The sequence below is a fragment of the Spermophilus citellus genome (assembly GCF_964194105.1).
Source record: "Spermophilus citellus genome assembly, chromosome: 17".
NCBI lineage: Eukaryota > Metazoa > Chordata > Mammalia > Rodentia > Sciuridae > Spermophilus > Spermophilus citellus.
Genome location: NC_138199.1, coordinates 11,553,468 through 11,575,905, shown reverse-complemented (window position 1 = coordinate 11,575,905; position 22,438 = coordinate 11,553,468). Strand labels below are relative to the sequence as shown.

The 22,438-nt window shown below is 40.5% G+C and overlaps 1 protein-coding gene across 1 annotated transcript in view; it reads right to left on the bottom strand.

Moving 5' to 3' along the window:
- Positions 1–22,178, bottom strand: part of LOC308635929 (myosin-13) — a 55,114-nt gene extending 32,936 nt beyond the window's left edge. Inside the window, exons 1-16 of the mRNA XM_081270819.1 lie at positions 22,102–22,178; positions 20,354–20,404; positions 16,646–16,726; positions 13,944–14,159; positions 12,124–12,267; positions 11,882–12,038; positions 10,325–10,352; positions 9,901–10,012; positions 8,077–8,169; positions 5,767–5,830; positions 5,573–5,671; positions 5,366–5,469; positions 3,714–3,852; positions 1,496–1,614; positions 601–750; positions 326–496 (exon numbers count right to left, since the gene is read on the bottom strand). Of these exons, the coding sequence (XP_081126945.1) occupies positions 326–496; positions 601–750; positions 1,496–1,614; positions 3,714–3,852; positions 5,366–5,469; positions 5,573–5,671; positions 5,767–5,830; positions 8,077–8,169; positions 9,901–10,012; positions 10,325–10,352; positions 11,882–12,038; positions 12,124–12,267; positions 13,944–14,147 (1,584 nt within the window). The 5' untranslated portion in view covers positions 14,148–14,159; positions 16,646–16,726; positions 20,354–20,404; positions 22,102–22,178. The remainder of the gene's footprint in view (positions 1–325; positions 497–600; positions 751–1,495; positions 1,615–3,713; positions 3,853–5,365; positions 5,470–5,572; positions 5,672–5,766; positions 5,831–8,076; positions 8,170–9,900; positions 10,013–10,324; positions 10,353–11,881; positions 12,039–12,123; positions 12,268–13,943; positions 14,160–16,645; positions 16,727–20,353; positions 20,405–22,101) is intronic.
- Between the last annotated feature and the right edge of the window lie 260 nt (positions 22,179–22,438).

Sequence of the window (22,438 nt, the reverse complement as noted above, 5' to 3'; positions counted from 1 at the left end):
CCCCACTGTGTACGGTCCTTCCCCCTTGGGTCTTTGGGCAAATCAAGAATGTGAGTGCCTTGTTGGACTGGCACTCACATTCTTGGGAATAACGGAACACTTGGATCTGAACCATCCATGCACCTCTTTGAAGTGTCAGAACAGATTCTGGGGTGCTTTTCAAATGCTTTATCCTTTCTATAAAAGAGGATTCAGTCATCTGAAGGCTCACAGCCTTGGAGAGTAAGGTTAGGACACCAATCTATTAGCAGAGAAGAGGCAGAGTAACAAGTATCCCAGGGTCCCAGAAAAAAGGAGCTTTCCCTGGGGAGCAGCGTTTCTCTACCTTCTCAATGAGCTCAATGCAGGCAGCCAGGTCCATTCCGAAGTCAATGAACTCCCACTCGATGCCTTCCTTCTTGTACTCCTCCTGCTCCAGCACGAACATGTGGTGGTTGAAGAACTGTTGCAGTTTCTCATTGGTGAAGTTGATGCACAGCTGCTCCAGGCTGTTGAACTAGGTGTTTCCAATACCAAAGAGTTTGAGTGAGTTTGGAAAATTCCCTGGAAATTCTGCCAAGCAGACACCAAGTCAGCCAGTCATTTCCCCAAACAACTCACATCAAAGATCTCAAAGCCAGCAATGTCCAAGACCCCAATGAAGTACTGCCTGGGTTGCTTGGTGTCCAGCTGCTGGTTGATGCGGGTGACCATCCACAGGAACATTTTCTCGTAGACGGCTTTGGCCAGGGCTCCCACTGAGTTGGTCACCTTGAGGAAGGATCACCCACACCACACTCAAATTGGCATTTTTACAGTCATATTAAGTTGGAACAGATGAAATTGATGTCAAGAAGGTCAAAAGCCATTGAATTTTGTCAATTTCATACTGTTCAACATAATATTCAATATTTCTTGAGATATTTGTCCAGCTCATGATGCTCCTGTTTCTTTGAGAACTATTTCGCTTACAAAGATAGTTTTCTAACAACCAGGATTATAGCCCATGACTCTAGCCCCTGGCCATACTTATTGGAGCCAGAGTTGGATCCTTGCTCCAGTATGGGTGAATGAGAATATCTCTTAAGAGAATCTGGAGTTGACTGGTCTGAATATCTGGGTGGATCTGGAAACACAGATATGTAAACTTGGGAAGTATGAGGGGGTCATCCACCCAAAGAGGTGGAGAAAGCTTCTCTGCCTAAGCAAAGATAAACAGAGAAGGAGAAAGATGACTGCCCATGTCACCTCAGTAAAGATGCTAGAAAAAGCCACCTGGCTCTAGAGGGTTCTTCACTGCCTGATTCTCGGTGCTCATGACACCCAGGGGGTGGTGGTGGGTGGGCATTTTTTCTTTGGCATGACTTGAATTCCCCCTGAGGTCTAAAATGAATTCCCCCTTAATGCCCAAACCAGTTTCATATGTATTTCTGAAAACTGTCACTGAGAAGACTTTAATATGATGATTAAAATAGCAAAATACCTTCATCAACTAGATTTGAAGCATCTCCATTACCTGTTGGACATTTTGCCCTTTGGTGACATATTCATTTCCAACCTTCACCCTGGGACAGCACAGGCCTTTCAGCATTTCTGCAGAATTCAGACCCATCAGGTACCCAGCTTTGTCAGCCACTGACAGAAGAGGAGAAATGTGTCATGCAAAAGCAGCCACTGCTAAGGCGCCCAATGAGGCTCTCATTCCTCCCAGAAATGTTTTCTATGAGTCCCTTTTGATGTCTCTGCATTCTCCCATATGTACCAGGACTGCACTGATTCAGTGAGGTTTGGACTCATAGTCCAGGGACCTGTCTCAAGAACTTGCAATTTGCCTCTTGGATATAACCTTTATCAGCAATTAACTTTTTGTTTGATCTTGACCTACTGATATTTCAACTTCATAAAAAGACATAACTTGCATAGTAATATTAGAGTCTGATAATACATAAAATGGTACTGAAGTAAAGAACCATGTGGACAGTTGACAATACATGTTAGGCCCTTTCCTAATTTATACAAAGTGCCGTGCTAATGGTTGAGAGAGAAACTCAAAACCTTGAACCTGCCTTCAAGTGTTCACAGTTGAAAGCAGTTGAACATGGGCAATTTTATTTGGCATATGGACTACTCTTGTAGTATCTGCTGTGGGTTCTGCATGTGTGATTCTACTAACCTTGGATCATAAATATTTGGGAAAAGATTGCATCTGTACTGAACATATACAGACTTCTTTTTCTTGTCCTTATTTTCTAAGCAATACAGCACAGCTATTTACATAGTGTTTACATTGTTTGGGTATTGCAAGTAATCTAGAGATAATTTAAAGCATCCTGGAGGATGTGCATAGGTTATATGTGAATTCCTGGGGGTACCCCTTGGGCTGGGTGGTTGGTGAGTTGACAAGCTGACTGCTCGCTGATTAATCCCAGGTGGTCACACACTTCCCTTGTTACTTGGAGTGTCAGTGGTTTCTGTAGCTTGCCAAATACGTTCTAAACCATTTACCCTGGCACTCAAGGACTTTCAGAACTAATGCCCAAATAATCACATTTAAATTTTAATCTCCTACAATTCCACTACACACAGACTGCTCTGTAGCCAAAGTGGACCCCTCTCTGTCCCTCCCTTCCCAGCACAATCTTTTCTGGACTACCTTGTGAGGCAGTTCTAATGCTTATTCTTCCCTCTACCCCACATTTTCCAGAATCCTAATCATCCTTCACAGTCCAAGCCAGTGGCTCCTCCTCTGGAAGCCTTCCCTGATTACTTCAGTCAGAAATTCATTCCTTCGGGATTCTTTCTCTCCTGTGATTTACTCTGCACAGGTATCATGGGCAAGATTCTAAGACTGCTTCTGAGACATGCTCCCTGGGGTGTGCATACACGCTTTTCTTCACCTGAGTGTGGCAGGAGTGTATGATAGGCTATCACATCCCTGATGAGATGGCTAACCAGTGGATTTTGAGTTGATACAAAAGGGAGATTATCCGAGGAGGGACTAACCTAAGCAGGCAGGCTTTATGGGGCCTAGTCTCTAATTCCTTCTTTATTACCCAAGGGCTAAAAACACTCTGCTTCACACCCTGTGGGAATGACAGATAAATCTGGAATCATCAGGGTTGACCCACGTTGCCAGCCTTCTATTCAAGGAATTGGTACATTGTGAGAGATAAGAAGTTCAATAAGTAGGACACATAGGGGTTAATCCTGTCCCTGTTCAGCCCTCCTGCTTCCCTAGGCTCTCCTCCCACGCCTCTCAGAGGATAATGGTGAGATCAGCCAGGTGAGAGTTAGGAAGAGGAACATTTGTTCACCAGTCCTTACTAAGATGTCAAGGTGGGAGTGATAGGAAGAACAAAATTTGGACCCCACTTTATCAAAGGCCTCATTTAGGCCCAAAATGATTATGACAGTATTGTTTACATTAATAGTAGTGATATACATGGAAAGAAAGTAAAGTTCACTTCATGATATTCTCGCATTAATTCTACCTTAAAAAGCAGGCCAACTTTGAAAGTGGAAACTAGCAGAGTGGTTGGTCATTCACCACTACAGGAGTCCCCGATCAAGCTGGTGGACTTCCCCAGTGTTGGTACTCTGAGCTTCAGACAACTCAAGTTCCACTTATACAATTTTGGAAGAGCAAGTCTTGAGATGTAGTGTTTAGCTCCCGTGGTATCATCCACACACAAACACAGACGGGGAGTCAAATCCACCTTCTTCAAAGAAGTTACCTTCCGTGCCGTCTGGCTCTGCCTGCTCCTCTCGCTGCTTCTGCTTGAACTTCATGTTCCCATAGTGCATCACGGCTCCTGTCAGCTTGTAGATCCCAACTTTCTCCTCTGAGCTGAAGCCCAGGATGTCAATGGCATTCTGAGAGGGGAAAAAGGGCCAGTGTCTCAACAGGACCCAGGGATTTGTCTGCAGCTTTCTCCTGGCAGAGACCTCATCTCCTTACAGAACATGAGATAAAATTTGTTTCGATAAATGGATGATGGGTGGGGTGTGGTAAGTTAGTGAGTAAAAACCATTTATTTAACATGTTTGTGTGTCTGGAGGTGATTGTAGGAAGAATACGTGAATGATCTATCTTTGTCCATCAAATAAGAACTGAGTAAAATCCTTCCCACTGCACATAGATGGGGGCTATTTTCTGGATGAGGCGATTAGGAATCATTGTGGGAAGGAAATCACATAGGTAGTGATGGAGAAATAGTCCCAAAGCTTGAACGTTTATCATTGTAACATAGGAATTCCAATATTGTTCAGAATCAAATAAATGCATTATAGAACATTAGATCTAGAAAAGGAGATCACTGAATATAATACCATTGGTTTTCGAATGAAAAAGGAGCAAATTTAGGCAAAGCTCCTTTTTTTTTTTTTTTTGTGCTGTGAATTGGTAAAACTGGGAATGGAACCACCATTTGATCCAGCTATCCCACTCCTCGGTCTATACCCAAAGGACTTAAAAACAGCATACTACAGTGATGCAGCCACATCAATGTTCATAGCAGCACAATTTACAGTAGCCAAACTGTGGAACCAACTTAGATGCCCTTCAATAGATGAATGGATAAAGAAATTTGGTATATATATATACATAATGGAATATTACTCAGCAATACAAGAGAATAAAATTATGGCATTTGCAGGTGATTAGATGGAGTTAGAGAATATCAGGCTAAGCAAAGTAAGCCAATCCCAAAAAACCAAAGGCCAAATGTTCTAGGCAGTGGATTCTCATCCATAATGGGGTGGGGATGTGGGATGAGTGGAGGAACTTTGGATGGGTAAAGCACTATCTATATATTATCTCATTAAATCCACATGAATTTCATGTGGATTTAATGAGATAATAATTTTTCAAATTATTCCCCAAAGTAAAAGGCCACAGACTAGATAGTTATACGGAGGAGATAGGTCCCTAAAGTGAACCTACAAGGACAGGTAGAAAGAATAATGGAGAGGCATTGAAGTGTGAGGTTGTTTATTATTGTTATTATTATTTTGCCTCTCTGTTTTGTACTTCTTCATATTTTCTAAACTTTCTTGAGCCGTGTAGGTAGGTGATTTTGTAACCTGAAAACTTCCAACAAATGTTACATTACAAAGCTTATAAATGCAAAAATTTATTCTAATTCAAGTATTAGAGGATAGAAGTGACGGCGTGCTTGGAGAACCCCTGGATTCTTATTTTGGAATCTTTTGATGTGGAGCTAAGTAGGGAAAAGGGCAAACTGGACTCATTCTCTGAGCTCTCAATCCCTGTCTTTGGTCTAATCACTTAGTGTCCCTGGGTCCCAGTTTTCTCATGAGTTCCCTGAGCTGCCTGTCAGTTCAAACTCCTTAATTCTCTGCATAAACAAATTAATTTCATGCTTACATCAGTCGCCAACAGCTCCTCGCTGTCATCAATGCTGGCTACAGTGACCTCTCCCTGGCTCACGAAGGGAAAGTCAAAGGGGTTGGTTGAAATCAGAAGCAGGTCTGCAAAACACCAAGATCTTTTTAATACTGTAGACACAACTTACTCTGGGTATTGTCCCAAAGCCACTGATGAGGAAGATAAGAATGATATCCGAGAGCTTACCAATGAGTTCTGGCTTCTTGTTTGACATGATTTGGTAAAAAATATGATAGCTTCTCTCAGCAGATAACTGAAATGTCACTCTGGATTTTTCCAAGAGATCTAAGGTAACAACAACAAAAATAATGATTTCAGGTTCCCAAGAGTGACCTTTGTGGCAAAATACCAAGGAATTTGTATCAAGTGTCCAGACTTACAGGTTTCAATGTCAGCAGATGCCAGCTTTCCAGTGGCTCCGAAGTGAATCCGGATGAACTTCCCCTGTCCAATGGCAGGATGAAAAACACCACAGTCACTTGTTCTATATGATTCTGTGTGGGCCTCTGATAGGTGCTATCACCAATGGGTGGGAAGCACAGGGTTAGGGAGGCAGTGAAGCCAGAAGCATAAGTACTTCCTGTCTCGGTTTGTCTCACTCCTGCAGTCCCCAGGCTGACCGACCAAGGCTCAGGTAGCCCTATCCAGAGTTCCCAGCCTTGCTCCTACAGCTCAGGGGGCATCCATAGGCTCCCCTCTAGCTCCCTGCTTGGAACCACCTCATTCCTGACTGCATCCTTGATTTTTATACTATTTTTACACCTTGTTTCCCAAATACTTTCTCAAATATTAGAATTGATTATATGGATGGGATGTCTAATTTCTTTTTCTTTCTTTCTTTTTTTTTTTGCCTTTGAATGTTAATTCTGAGATTTTACATACTACTTACTACAGGCAAGTCTAACTCCTAGGCATCTGGCTCCCCAAAGAACAACTCAGGGTCTGGGTTTCTCCCTTTTTGGGGAGTGATAGATAAAGTATACACACACACACACACACACACACACATACATACACATATATATACACATACTTACACATGTATGTATATACACACATACATATGTATGTGTATATATGTATATATAAATGTGTATGTATATATACACATATGCACATACACACATATAAAATATATAAACTTTAATTTATATTATTTTATAAAATTTAGATATAATGCATACATGTGAATTATATATGTATTAATTTACATAGTACATATAAATATGTGCATAGTACATAGAAATTATGTGTGCCCCTTTCTCATATCCATTTAATTGGTACTTACCATACTGTGAACAAATTTAAAGGCGAAAATGTTGACTTGTTTATTCCACACAGTTTGTAATGTGGTCAGTACTCAATAACATTCTCAATCTTTTTTCTGAATGAGGCCTATAAGGGTTTGTGAAGGGTCAGTGGACGTATGTGTGAATGAGAGTATTGAGGCTTCAGTATTTTTAGCTAATTTCTGGAAGACAATGGAATTACTAGCCTACAAAGGTCTGGAGGGCAGAAGGTGTACAGAGTGCTTATGAATTCTGGCTCAGGATCAAAAGGAAAAGCCTAAAGTGAATAAATGGATGTGATGACAGGGAGTCCTAAAGGCATTATCTCCACTTAAATGTGGAATCAGATTAGCACCATAGCTAAAATTGGTCCAAGCACTGTAATACATCTCTATACATGTAAAATGCACTCAGATCCCCCACAAAGAAGGGCTTAGTTTTGCACCCAGGAAGACAGATGTACACGTGGGTAGTATACAGGGGACCAAGCGCATATCTAAGGAAAGAAAGGCCAGGGCTCAGAGCTACAGTCTTTGAGGAATGCATCTACTTTTTAATCAGCAACCGTTCTATCTTTATGGGGTGACCATAAAATGTGAGCTTGAGATTGTCCAGCTGGTGAGATGTGTGAAGTTCTGAGGCACTTTTGCAAGTAGAGGCATAAATGACGGCTGTATCTCTTGAGTATTTGCTCCCCTGGCCAATGAAATTGAACATATTGCTGAATGCTTATTTGCCAGTGTGGAAATAAACACCTCTTTGGTGGTTCTATTCCTAAGTGAAATGGTTGAAGGAAGAATGATTAACTTTAATATACTTAGCACCAACCAATTCCTACTGGGATCCCTTTTGTCTTTGCTAGTTCTTCTGCAGCTCCTAGGACTTCCTGACTTGGAGTAGGTCAAATCTACCAACCTAATTCACACTAAGAATTCTGTGGCTAAGTCAATGGATGTTGTTCAGTAATATTAAGTGAGCACATGAAGAGATGTTCACTATCATTACCAATTTAGGAGATATACATTAAAACCTTCATTAGATATCACTACACACTTATAAAAGTGGCCAAAATAAGGTTTAAAATGTCTCCATCTAGAGAATCTGATGTTAGCATTCAAGAATTGATTTCTACTTGCAGAATTTGAATCTCTGAGGCTTCAGGATGCTTGTGAGGTGATGTTGACTAGTTAGGGAAAGACAGCTAAATCCTCCCTCTGCCAGGAAGAGGCCAACACTATTTTCAAAGTGGATTAAAATATTCCAGTTCAGTAGATTAATCTGAATTGCTGGAGGGTAGAACAAGGCCCAGTATGTTTTAGTTTATGTGACAATTTTTCACATCCAGCACTTAAGGACAGGGTGTGTTTGGCTGGGGTAGGTGAAAACTGGGCTGGGTCTTACAAATCTGGAAGAGTTGTCATTCCTCACGGTCTTGGCATTTCCAAAGGCCTCTAGCAGGGGATTGGCTTGGATGATCTGATCCTCCAGGGTTCCCTAACAACAAAAAGAAGAGAGGACTTTGGACTGTCTTCCTGAGAAGCCCACAGGTGACTGGAAAGTGTGTGTGCTCTGGGAAAGGTCCAGGGAGAAGTGTCCACCAGTCATACCTGGTGTCCAGTGCAGACATGTGGAGATACCAGGGCCCCACCAGATCCCACCTAAGGAGTCTTAAGGTCCTACCCCAGAGAAGCTCTTATTAGGATGCAAGGAAGGAACCCCTGGTCATGTCAGATTCTAGGATGGAACATTATCCTCTCCATCTTGACATTCACACTGCCTCTCTTCTTTGATTATATTTCATTATAAATCATGGGTTTTTAGGTACATGTACCTCTGTACTCACCTAATATCATAGACATTTGTGTTCAGAAGGGGAAATGACCTCAAAGATCGTGCAATAAAAAAAAATGGTTTTCAAAAATGTCTTGTAAGTAGCAAAAAAAAAAAAAAATCGTAAAAATTGTTACTCAGGAGTCTACTATGGTAAAAAAGAATTCTACCTCACGTCCATCACTTATCCTTCTGGCTCCAGAGAGGTTTGGAAACTGTTAAACCTAGTGATTCTCAAAGTGTGGTCCCTAGACCGGCAGTAAGAACTTTACCTGAAAACATGTTAGAAAGGCAAAACATTGGATCCCACTTTAGACCTTCTTAATCAGAAATTATGGGCTGAGGCTCTCAATTCCTTTTAAAAGCCCTTTAATTGGTTCTGATGTGTGCTTCAATTTGAAAACTCCTGGTGTTTCCATTCCCTTCTCCAGAGGGCATGTGGAGTTGGTCAAGATCACTCAACTATTGTTGAAGGAACTAGTGTTAGATCCCAAATCCACTTTTTGCCTTGCCCCTGATTGTGATATAATAAAAGATATATATTTCCGTTTTCTGACACAAATCTCCTGAATCCCTTGGCATCTCCAAAGTTCTAAGTGTCTGATTATATACTAATAATGAATGAGTGGTGTCTGGGGGGGGGGGGTCACCAGAGAGCCCCAGGATGGGGGTTGGTTGCCATGGGAACTGATTACAGGACTGGAGATTTCAGGGGAGAGAGACTGAAAGTTAAACTAATCACCAAAGCCAATGATCTGGTTGGTTATGCCCATGTAACAGAACCTCTGTAAGAATTCTTAACCATGGAGAATTCTTGACAAACCCATGGAGATGCTGGGAGGTGGCATGGCAGTTCCATGCTTCTCTCCCTGTCTTACCCCTCTATGCATCTCTTCCAACCGGTTGTTCTTGAATTGTTTCTTTTATAATATACCAGTAGTAAGTAAAGTGTTTCTCTGAGTTCTTTGAACCATTCTAGCAAATTACTGAACTTGAGAAGGGGTTTGTAGGAGCCCCAGATGTGTAACTGGTCAGTTCCACTTAGCACTGGGACTTGCAATGGACACCTGAAGTGGGGGGTGTCTTATGGATATGATACTATTTCCAGGGAGTTAGTATCATAATTGAATTGAATTGTAAGATTGCTGCTCCCACCCCCTACCCCAGTGGGTGTCTATAGAGAATTAGTATATTGCCTGGTGTGGGGGGAAAAATAAAACAACAACAACAAAACCTCACACATTTGGCATTGGAAATGTTCTGTGTGAGAATACAGAGAAGAGGAAACTTCTGTTCTGTTTACCTGGCTCATCTGAGCTGTGACACACCTTGGCGCTCACCCAATATGTCAGACATGCTTATTCTAATAAGCCTCCAGGGCAGGCCATTGCTTACCTGCATTTTGCCTGTTGGCTGCTCTTTCTTCTTGTCCCCAGTAACTGCAATTGTTGCAAAGTACTGGATGACACGCTTGGTGTTCACAGTCTTCCCTGCACCAGATTCTCCACTGTCAATTTAAAAGTAAATGGTTAGAGGCCTGGTTCGGTGGCACATGCCTGTAATCCCAGCGGTGGCTCCAAAGGCTGAGACAGGAGGATCGCGAGTTCAAAGCCAGCCTCAGCAATGGCGAGGCGCTAAGCTACTCAGTGAGACCCTGTCTCTAAATAAAATACAAAATAGGGCTGGGATGTGGCTCAGGGGTCAAGTGCCCCTAAGTACAATCCCCAGTACCAAAAAAAAAAGTAAATGTGACAAAGGAAAGTGGAAGGGATGGGAACTGGTTTCTGAGTCATCATGGGCTCAAACACAGGTTACTCACGTGATGAGGATGGACTGGTTGTCTCGATCTAGAAACACAAAAGGAGGCAAAACAAAATAAGTGAACAACAAACAGGTAGGATTTAAATACAGAGCAAATTGGGGGAAAGTTAAAGAACCTAGGGCCTGGTTGGATTTTGAACTTGAGGTGTGGTTCAGGAATGTCTAATCTTGGCTACAATTTGTACAGATTTCTTAAATGTGGAATGTATGGAAAGCCTGGGAGATGAACAGTGAACCCCACATGTAAAAGTTGTTCATGTTGGTAGATCTTTAACTCTTTGCTTTTCATCTCTCTTTGAAACAAAGAAAGCCAGTTTCAGGTTCAGAGCAAGTAGGAGACCACAGCTTCTATTTAGAATTTGTAGGCACTTATTGGCTGTCATGGTATTTTTCTCTTACTTTTATTTTCTACTCATGAGAAACTATTTCTGAGAGTGTATGGATTGAAAAAATTCATATATTGAAGTCCTAATATCCGAAACCTCAGAATTATTTGGAAATAAGATGTAAATAAGATGCAGATGTAATTAATCAAGATGAGGTCTTTCAGGGTAGGGTGAAATCTTGATCCAATATGACTGGTATCCTTATAATAAGGGGACATTTAAAGACACACACACACACACACACACACACACACACACACACACACGGAGAATGCCATGTGAAGATGAAGCCAGAGGGCAGTGTGACGCTTCTACATGCCAAGAATCATCAAAGATTGCCTGCAAACCACAGAAGCTAAGTGCGAAACCTGGAACAGATTCTCCTACAGCCTCAGAAGGAAAGAACTTTGCTGAAACCTCCATTACAGACTTCTGGCCTCTAGAACTGTGAGACAATACATTTCTGTTGTTTAAGCCACCCAGTCTGTAGTACTTTGTTATAGCACTTATAGCATCCTAATAGTGATATTAACCTTCCCTTTAAAACTGAGGTCACTTCAGTTAAAGAAAACAAATATTGTTTGCAGAAAGGGTAAAGATTGTAAATGTGGGATAGAAATGATTGAAGTATGGGTGACATTGTACTGGATGATTTTTAAGTGTCCTCCGATCTTGAATGCTGGCTTTTATTTCTTGTCTCTGTGCTGAGTCAAATCAGGCAAAAGTTGAGAAGATAAAAGTGATAATGGCATGGCAGTATCACCATATCTCTATTTCTAATGCCACTTTGGAAATCCGGGGAAGATGCACAGAAGCCTGAGTTAAGGGGGAAAGCAGGTAAAGGGAGACTTTTCCACCTATTTTTACAACTTTGTGGATACTAACACAGTTTTCCCTTCTAAGTATGTCCATGCTAAGGGTGCTTTGCAGGTAAGGACAGGACATTTCTTTGTGCTCCCTAAATAAGCATGGACTTAGTGTGGCTTTGGCCACGACCACTGGACTTTCCATGCATCATGACCAGTAAATAAAAGATTTGCACTGCTGGCTATTCATCCCCAAATCATCTGAAGCTCTTTGGTTCATGCACTGTTCAGATGGCCAAAGCCTCTAACGGGCTTGAATAACTGACAATTATTTTTAAAAGCATGAACAAAGAGAGGACTCACCAGTCAGCATGAACTGGTAGGCGTTGTCGGAGATGGAGAAGATGTGGGGCGGGGCCTCCTGGCGCTTTTTGCCTCTGTAGGCAGCCACCACCTCTGGGTTGTATACCGGCAGCCACTTGTAGGGGTTGACGGTGACACAGAAGAGTCCTGAGTAGGTCTGTGAAAATCAGAAAATTAATCATTTAGATCTTGTTTTTACTCAGAGAAATAAATGATGTGCACCGATGTTCAAGGGCACTCACGTAGATCATCCAGGCTGCATAACGCTCTTTGAGGTTGTACAGCACAGCAGGCTCGTGCAGGTGGGTCATCATGGCCATGTCCTCGATCTTGTCGAACTTGGGAGGGTTCATGGGGAACACTTGATCACTGTTCAGAGTTAGCGTCTGCGTATTGAGAAGAAAAGCAAGCAATGGAGAGGAAGCCACTGGAGGGGTGAAGTAGTGAGATACTGTGGTATATTCAGTGATATATTTATCGGTCATTTCCATGTCTAGAGATGATCTTTAAGTAACTTGCCCTTGATTAACCTGATTCTGGTCAAACCAGTGCTGGTCTGATGATCCCAATCAGTCAGCCATTGTGGGTTCTAGGAGATGGTTACAGGCGTGCAGAGCTATAGAGCCCTTTGCCTTCAGGATGGCCAGATGGAGCTTAGAGTAGCCACTATCAAGGTAGATTGCCTTTGTTTACCAGATTTGCTGTGAGTTCTGGGATGTGACAAAGGTTAGAAGGTTGGAAGGAACTGCTCCAGTGTGTTTTATGCATTTCTACCTCAATGCCCTTGATCAAGTGGGTTCCTTTATCTTCAATGAATATCTTCATTGAAATGATATCTGGACACCTTCAAGTGCTCCCTCTTCTGAGACCCATTTCCTCTCTTCCTTGTTTCTTCATGCCTCCCACAATTCTTTGTACCCCTGCTGTCCTAGTTAGAACATTTGAGCCTGCATCATGCATGGTCCATAGTTGTAAAGTATTTCAAGATGATTACTGGATTTTCCCCCACTCTGTGTTTTTCCTGCCTGTCCTCACTCAAACATGCAGTTGTCTCTGTACTTCTTTCTTAAGAGAGGTAGAAAATAGGGTAGAAAAGAGAAGGAACCTATAGGACTTTCTGGATTTTGTTTTCCAAAAAAACGAAAGTGCTTAGAGGACGTTTGAGGGTTTTACAGAAGAGGTAAAAGGAAGGAGATTTGCTATAGCCTAAAATTCTTGAGAAGGGAGGCCCTCCTCTGCCACTGCCTTAGACTAGAAAGAGAGACCCCACTGTGGCCAAAGGAATGAGAGAAAAGTCTCTGTATCCTGAACCTTTAGGATCTGGCACGTTTTTCTAAATAGATTTTTTAGGAGGCAATGCAACCCCGAAGCAAGACTGTGTAGGTTGAGAATATGCCACAACCTTGAGGGTGGGACAACCCCAAGAGTGACTGAAGACATTTTTTTTCTAGCCCAGTGATAAAGATCTGGAATCAGAGATTATGTCCAATAATAAAGAAAAAAAAAAACAACTAAGAGAAAAATCTGTCTCATGTGTCCGAGTTTGAGTTGAGACTCACACTTGCCGAATACATCTTGATTCCTACACTAGATGGGTAAGTTTAGGGGAAGGAATGTGCTAAGATTTGCAAATATTTGAAAAGCGATCCACGCTTTGATGGAAACCTACTAGGTATCCAATAAGTACTGAATTGAAAGGCATGCTGCAATTCTCCATATTAAACTAGCCAATGCCTCCTGGGCTTCCTCTTAAGAATGATTGTGTGCAGCCCACAAGCTATATTTGGTTTTCTGTTCAGCAACAATAGCATCAATTTGCCTTTAAGTAGTCCAAAGTCTTTCACCTGCACCTTCCCCTTTTCTCCAAAGCAAACACCATAAAATCCTCAAAGCCCAAACCCTCAAAGGAAAGAGACAGGAGCAAGGTGTATGATGTGAGAACTTCACTATAGAACAGGGAGATGTAAGTTTCAATCTGTCTTTAGATGCAATTTCTAATATTCCATTCCAGAGGAAAACAAGGACGCCCATCTTATCCAAGACATTTGAGATCAGCACTTACCCGATCATCCAGGGTCTTGACGATGACTTGATCATTTTCCCTGCTCTGGATCATACCTTTCACGTACATTTCCTTATCATCCACTGCAAAGCAGGCTTTCTTTGAATCGAATGGGCGATTTTGAGCCTCGATTCTCTCCTTCTCTGGTTTCCGGAGGTAGGGAGCTGCTTCTCCAAAAATGGCCATCTCAGCATCCGAGCTCATGACTGCAGGGAGCTGGGAAGACCAGGGGATTGCTGAGTCTCATACCTGGGAGAACACTGCATCTATAGGGTGGCAACCTGTCATCTCTATTCAACATGAGGGCCAGATTCAAAGGCTCTGGGAAGAGATAGGTCCTGAGGGATCTACAACCAGGTCTATGGCTTACAGTGGGCAAATAGGAATGAGGTGAAAGGCACATTTAAGGCTGGGCATGGGTGTGCACTTCTGTAATCACCGCAACTAAGGAGGCTGAAGGCAGGAGGATTGTGAGTTCAAAGCCACCCTCAGCAATTTAGCCAGTCCTAAACGACTTACGGAGGCCTTGTCTCAAAAATAAAATATAAATAGGGCTGGGGATGTGGCTCAATGGCTGAGCCCCCCTGGATTCAATCCCCAGTACTAACAACAACAACAACAAAAGGGAACAAAAAATGTGTGAGGATTATTTTTTCTGAGTGTCACTTTTGGGAACATCTCTTCATTCAGCCCCAGGTGTGCACATCTGTACCAATGAAAGACGACTCTGGTGAGCCCAATAAAAGGGGGCTTCAAGCATCTTCTTAAATTGCGCCTCCCGTTTGAGCTTGTGGCTTTGAGGTCTTCCCCAGTTCCTAAGTGAATCTGGAAACAGTTGCTGGAAACTGAGAATCCCCGGTAGAACTTGCAGATAGTCCAGTGACAAGTAAATGACAGAATACTGGCTTCTCACGCTTGCTTAGGTAATGCAGTAACAGCACATGGACCCACAGCAAGGTCACTTTCTCCTATAATCAACACCCTCACCCTCCCGCCCCCTTTGCTGGCTCTTCTCTTTGTGTGTATTCTCTGCTTAGAAATCAGAAAACCCAATCCCCAAATCCCAGCATTGACCTTGGTCAGACCATTTAACTTCTTTGGGCTCCTGTCTCTTGCCACTTAAAATGATAAAGCCAGTCTAGCCCCTGTCTAAGGCTCCTGCCTGCTGTGTGACTTTATGGTTCCTTCTTGTCCTCTCTGTTTGCCTCTTTCACTTCTTCTTTTGATCTGTTTTCCCTCAACTCCTCTACTTGTTTTCCCCATGTCTCATCCTTCTTCCCTTTCACTCTTCTTTTCCTTCCTATTTATTCTCCTTTAACTGAAATAAAATGAAATTAAATGACACTATCACACACACCTTCCCATATCCCTCTTAAAAGCACTTAACATTTTTTGAATGGAATCTTTTATATACTCTTTTTAAAAGTGAGACAGTTGAACATATTATAGTTATCTTTCCCCCATCTTAGCCTTTAGGATATTGTTCTCCATTGGTCAAGGTTTAAATATCCCTTCTGGGCTGAGGATATGACTCAGTGGTAGAGCACTTGACTGGTACGCTTGAGGTCCTGAGTTCCATCCCCAGCTCCACAAAAAGGGAAACCCTCTCTTCCTATGATTCTGTGGAGTTCTATGTTGCCTAGAGAGAAGTACCTGCCTTGCTCTGGGCCTTAACCAGATTAACTTGTGTTTTGGATTTGGTCACAATGGCACATGCCTGTCATCTCAGAGACTTGGGAGGCTGAGGCAGAAGGATTGCAAATTTAAGGTTCCCGAAGTGTCTCAAATGGGGTGGGGAATGTGGCTCAGTGGTAGAGCGCTGCTGGGTTCAATTCCCAGGATAGAGGAAAAAAGTTGCATTTGGTTTTACTTTGGCCAGGGGCTGTTCTGAACTCTCCGTGGACTCCTGGTTAAGATTTCATAGCTAGGAGTCTAGAATTCCAAAGAGGGCCCCTGGCTTGTAGCTGTCAGACAGTTTAAATTTTCTCAGTTATTACATGGAAAGGAAAAGAATCCATCATTTTCCTGGTTTACTCCTCTGAAGGCAGCCCCTAGTGTTGTGGCTTAAGTGGGTTTCATTAGGACAGCCATTCTCAGGTTTTGTGGTCTCAGGACCCCTTGGCTCTCTTAAAATTAAACTCCTGAGAACCCAAGAACTTTGTTATATATATAAGTCATACCTCTCGATATGTACCATATGAGATATTAAAATCAAGAATATTAAAAAAATTATTAATTCTTTTGAAATTACTATAAAGTCCCTATATCTTTTTTTTAAGAGAGAGTGAGAGAGGAAAGAGAGAGAGAATTTTAATACTTATTTTTTAGTTATCAGCGGATACAATATCATTGTTTTGTATGTGGTGCTGAGGATCCAACCCGGGCCGCATGCATGCCAGGCGAGCGCGCTACCGCTTGAGCCACATCCCCAGCCCCCCTATATCTTAATATAAGTTAACATTTTTCTGAAGACAGCATTTTTCAAAGCAAAAGGAAAAAAGAAAACAATTAGCAAGAAGGGTAGTTTTGGTTTTAATTTTGTGAATCTCTTTTATGCCTGCTAATGGAAGACAGATGTGTTCTTATGACTGCTTCTGTATACAGTGTATTGCCATATATTTTGGGGGAGTTAAAATAAATATTTTAAAAGTCCAGTTTTGCAAAGCAACACTATTTGTAAAAGAAAAGAAAATTTTAATCACCTTTTCAAATAATTGTGAATATTCTTCTTAGATACTGTGTCAACACGTAAGTGAAAGTTTCTTGAAGACTAGTTGTGGAATCTGAAAACATCAACAAATGTTTTATTCTTTGGTACATTATAATCCATTGATCTATCTGGTATTTTAATTTTTCCCCTATGAATGAGCATTATATAGTGTCCATTTGGAAAATAGTGGATCACTGAATTATACAGAACTTCCATATGTAGAAACATTTCATTGCACATTATTGAAAACTCACAATCATTAATGTTGCCACTGTGATATCATTGGAAAAAATCCTTAAATACTAGGAAGCTGTCAAGCTAATGATGGCAGATACATGGTTTCTTATATTCTATTTTTTGTTTAAAGGCTCAAGTTTATTTCTAGTAAATGCATGTTTTTCCTCCAAAAATCAATCACACTTCATTTATTTTTGGGAGCATGTCTAGTAAATCTCTAAGTCTGAATAACCCACAGTTTTGTCTGCTTGTTGGTCTTCTAGGTAAAAACGGTATTTCATGAGTACAATGTCGAGTTCAGCTTGCAACTCATAAAACTATACATGTATTTTCCCCAGAGATAACCATAAAACACTAGTGGACTTTCCATTTCATTGCAAAAGATATTAAAAGGATGTATACATAAGAATTGAAATTAAATAAAATTAACAATTCTTACTTTAAAAAAATTTAAGTAATTCTTAGTGAAACTGGCTTTTTTAGTTGAAAAGAAATGTTTTTAGTTCAACTATATGGCAGTGAAGAATATCATGACTATAAGTGCAGTTTGGTGCCAGACCTTGATCTTTAAAACTGCAAGCAGTTTTATACATCCATGATTTTACATCTTTCATATAGTGAAAGAGATTTTAGAAAGTCATCTGGGTATTATTATGAAATTGTTTTAACCTTGTATCTCCTGGAAGGTTCTTGGGGGATCTCCAGGGATCCATGGACCACACTTTGAGAATGGCTGCATTCTTGCATTAGGGAATCTAGGCAGAATGTACAATTACAGGCCTTCTATTATTTAGTTTGACTTAATGTTAAGTACATACCCAAAAGTGATGGCGAGAGATCATACACATAGAAACCATCTGCAACAGAATCTCTGTAGTGGGGACCAGAGAATCAGATCTATTTACAAGGGCCTCAGAGTGAGGTTTGGATTTAAAATTGTTTAAATTGTTATTTAGTTTAAATTGTTATTTTGCTTTTCTGAAACTACTTTGCTTTTCTAAGGCTGGGATCGTGACATAGTCCCATTGGTTGTGCACAAAATGATCTTGGGCAAATATTTCTTAATTTAGTAATTATATATTTATTTAACTTTATTAATTTTTTGGTCCTGGAGATTAAACCCAGGGCCTCATGCATGTGAGGCAAACACTTTACAACTGAGCTACATCCTCAGCTTCCACCCTTCTTCTTCTTTCTTTTTTTTTATATATATTTCAAATTTATTTTGAGATGGGGTCTTACTAAAGTGCCCTGGCTGGCATTGAACTGATAATTCTCCTGCCTCAGCCTCCCCAGTAGCTGAAATTACAGCCATATTTCACCATGTTGTACAACTTATCATTACCTTATTATATCAAAATATAAGATGCCATCAATTGTGTGATACACAGAGAAAGAAAATACAGCTAATTGAAACCATACTATTCCTTACATAGATTGTAATAGGCATCCCAATTTCAGAAGTAACATTTTATGAAAAAATGTGAAGAAAATAAGAATTGATAAAACAGGATAATAAATGTTTCCCATTTGAGAGTATTTCACATTCATTTATACCAGCAATATAAAGCAATATTTCTGAGACTTTAATGTGCATATGAATCCAACTGAGAATTTTTAGAAGGTCTGGATTGAGATTTTGAATATCTTATAAATTTCTCAGCTGATTCTGATGTATCTGGTTAATACTTTCACAGTAAAAATTCAGGGAAAGTTAGAAAAAAAACTAAAAAAAATAATGAAGAGACATATATTATTAAGTGAATTAATAGTACTGATTTTAAATGGATATTACAAAATTTGTGATGCTAATCCTGAAGTTGGTGAAAGACTACAATAACTGATGATTAAATTATAGTTTTTAGTCTTCTTAGAAAAAGTAGACTTTTCCATGTGGGCCTCAAGTTACGATTAATTTTCAGGTAGAGAAAAAAAAATCTATTCTATCCATGACTTAGAGCCCAGTATCTACTAATTGTATTATCTAATGACTTGAGTAGTCTTCAGTAATATTCCTACACAGGTGTCATCCAGCCTCGTTGAATATCTTCAGGTACAAGTCATTTCTATTTTAAGCCACTTTGACAGGCTAAGGATTCTTCTCATTTTGAATGGAAATCGTGTTCCCATAACTTCAGGATGATTCATTCTCATTCCAGCTCTTGGTAACAGTAAGATAAGCTCAAGTCTTGCAACAAGATACCTCTTCATTTGCTTGATGGTTGTCCTGTGTTCTTGACTTTATCTTCTCTGTGTTAAATAAGCCCCGCTCCATTTTCCATCTTCATCTGCTTCTTCCATGATGTGTTTCTGAATCTCCTTTACTGTCCTGGTCACTTTACTCTGAATCTACTCCTGCTAATCTCTTAAAGTGTGATATCCAAACCACATGTCCTCCTCCATCAGAGTGTGCCCTCACCTCTCTTGACCTAGGTGTAATGGCTGAGGTGGTGACTGCCTGTTGGCAACCATGTTCCTCTGCTGACTCACCATTCACTGTCTAGCAAAGCCCCTCAATCCTCTCTGTGCATGCGGTTGCTAAGTCAGATCTTCTCCCTATATTTATGCGACTGTGTTGGGACTCAAGGGCAAAAACCATTTATTCCTGGCTAATGAAATTCACCTTTTTAGATCTGGCCCCACTCTCTTGCCAGGTGACTCCTGATGGCCCCTGAATTTACTCTCAGAAACAACCTTAATTAGCCTCTTCTTCATTCCATGAGCAAGACCTGTTCCCACACTACATAGCTGTGCCCCTTCAACCACCTCCTCTTCTCCTGTCTCCAAGAACCTGCCAACGGATATAACCACCCCCACCTGCCTAATCTCCATCCCCACCTCTGAGAGCTCCCCTCTCTCTTTGCTTTCAGGATACCACGACACGGCTCTTGGTTTTCATTCCTCTCTTGGAAATTTCTCAGCCATTTTCTGACATTGTCTGGTCAGCAACAATGTGGTCATGAATCAATTACACTTTGGTTCCTTTGATTTTAATTCATTTAGAATTACCTTGAATAGACACAAAAATTTTGGAAAAAGGAGTTTGATTACCACATGGGGCATAAATTTGAATGATCCCTCTTCATTCTTTCAGCATTACTTATAAGCAAAGGTATGGCTGCATGAATTCAGGGGTGCGAATTCTGCCTAAGAAACAGTCAAGTTAGCAGTGTGTGAACTGGGTCTTGATCCTATGAACAACTAAGTGTACTAATCTGGAGACTGCTCATTAAAGTTCTATAATCTATTTTACACATTTCAATGTAGTGAGCAAATTCTTGGGAAGTTATTTTTCCTTTGGCAAAACCTGCACATTTTTAAAATTTGTCTTTAAGAGTACTTTAGTAATTGATCTCAAACTCATTGGTTTCCACTACTTATGCGTATGGCAAGAATGAGAATGTGCAAAATAATGTTTGTTTTCCCTTTCTGCATTCAGGATTAAGTCAAAAGTAGATCTTACCTTCTTGGTTCCCAAAGTGTTGGTGAGTGTCCTTCAGGAATGAACTGTCTTCTTAGGGGTGATTCAAGAAATCAAAAACAAATAAAAAAAATGAGTGAATTGCAAAGACTTTAAGTAAGTTGTGTTTGTTCTGGTTTACCAGAAATTGTGTTTGTTCTGGTTTACTAGATTTGAATAGATACACAGTAGGTGTGGTGAGATGAAAAGAAAGTTTCCATTTTGCATTTTTAGTTTTGATCAACTTATCATTCTTTAGATATAATTGGTTAATAACAACACTTTTTTTTTCTTTAGAAACTTCCATATGTACAACTATTCAGCCTCTTAGGAAGGAAGTAAGAAAAGAAACAGATAAGAAAGAAATCCTGTTTCTGTCCTACAAGAATTCAAAATTTAGTCAGGGTTAAAAGAAATGCTGAAATAAATTTTTGAACAAGGGAGAGTAAGAAGTGTTGAGTCAAAATTAAGGCTTAAAGGACTTGCATCTTGTTGAAGGGGTGACTCTGGTTGGAATCAAAGACAAAGAAAGGAGAAAGGGGGAATGATATAGAGTGTAACTTGGACACTATAGAGCAGCTGTCAAATTCTTTTGCCAGTAGGAGAAAAATTGTGAATTGTGGGCAAAGATTTCTTTACGAGTTCTAAGAAAGGTCCTCTTACATGCCCTAAATTCCCCTGGAGCAGATGAAGATGGGTAGCGGAAAACTCATCAATACTAAGGAATCTCATCTCTAGAAGTTTAGAAATTATGTGACTAATTCATGGAGCTGAGTTTGAAATTTTTGGGTATAAATTTTAATTTAAGCAAACTTTCCATTTATAATGAAATACTTTTATGGAGGTAGGGATATACTTCATGAAATCCTTTCAACCACATTTGCTTTGCTATTTTGTTTGCCTTCTCCCTTCTCTTTTCACAAGTCTTAATAAACTCCAGCTATATCCTAATAAGCACACAAATTTCTCAAAAAAAAATTTGTTGCATATTATATTCTGAATCCTTAGTTCTAAAAGGGTAAAACTTGGAGGCAAAGCCATAGGTTTCTAATAACAATTCTGTTAAGGACCTGCTATGATTTAAGTTTTCCTTTCCTTCTGTAAAATCAAACAGACCAGAAAATCTTCAAAATTCCTTTCAGCCTTTTTGAGTGTATGACAGAAAGTTCTCCAATGTAATGGTGGCCTGAAATCAAAGCATCACAAGACTTTGAAAGCTGGAGTCATTGTGACGGATGCTACTGTGCTGTCAGATATGATCTAGTTCAAAGTCCTGAAGGCACGTCATACCGGACCAGCCTGCAAACCTGTCAATAACAACCAGATGATGATGCATCCTATCATGGATAAAATGTGGAATAATTCGATGAGATGATGTCTTCCTGCAATCAGAGATTTAAGTAATCATAAAAATATTCAAGGCAATCACAGAGGAGATGAGTTAACATGTTAATTTGCTAATTGAATAGCAAATTAACTTTGAGAATGGGGGGTGGATTAAGCATTATATTCAGTTTTGTTCCGAAGCGTGGATTTTTTTTAGTCATAATTGCTTTTATACTTGTCTTTTTGCCCCTTGTAAAATCTTGAAGAGACAGGTGTCTTGCCTTGCCATATTATCTCTGACATTGCCCTTAACAAGGGACCTTACATTTTAAGTGCTCTGTGTCACCTTCCCTTCTTCACTGGTAATCTGATCAGGTTAATCATTGCTACATGGAGGAAAAAAGCGGACATTTGTGCGTACTTACCTTTAGATGCTGCAGTCGGAGCAATTTCAGGAGTGTGGCCCCCAGCTCTCTTTATACTCCCAAATCTGCCAGCCCAGCACTCCAACTTGGCTATATTTGGGGGATCACCATTTACTTGTTAGATGTAAATGCGTCGTAGCCCTGATCTCTCACTCTTGTTAAATTACTTGGATAAATGACCAGCGGAGGCTGCATAATGCCAAGTCAGCTGCATAGGGATTTTGACGTTGGACTCAGATCTTTGAGACTTAGAGAGTCCTAGGGGCTGAGTGGAACTGGGGCAGAGTGTGCTAAGAAGGTCAGCGAAGGGCAGAAATGCAGGCTGATATGTCAAGTG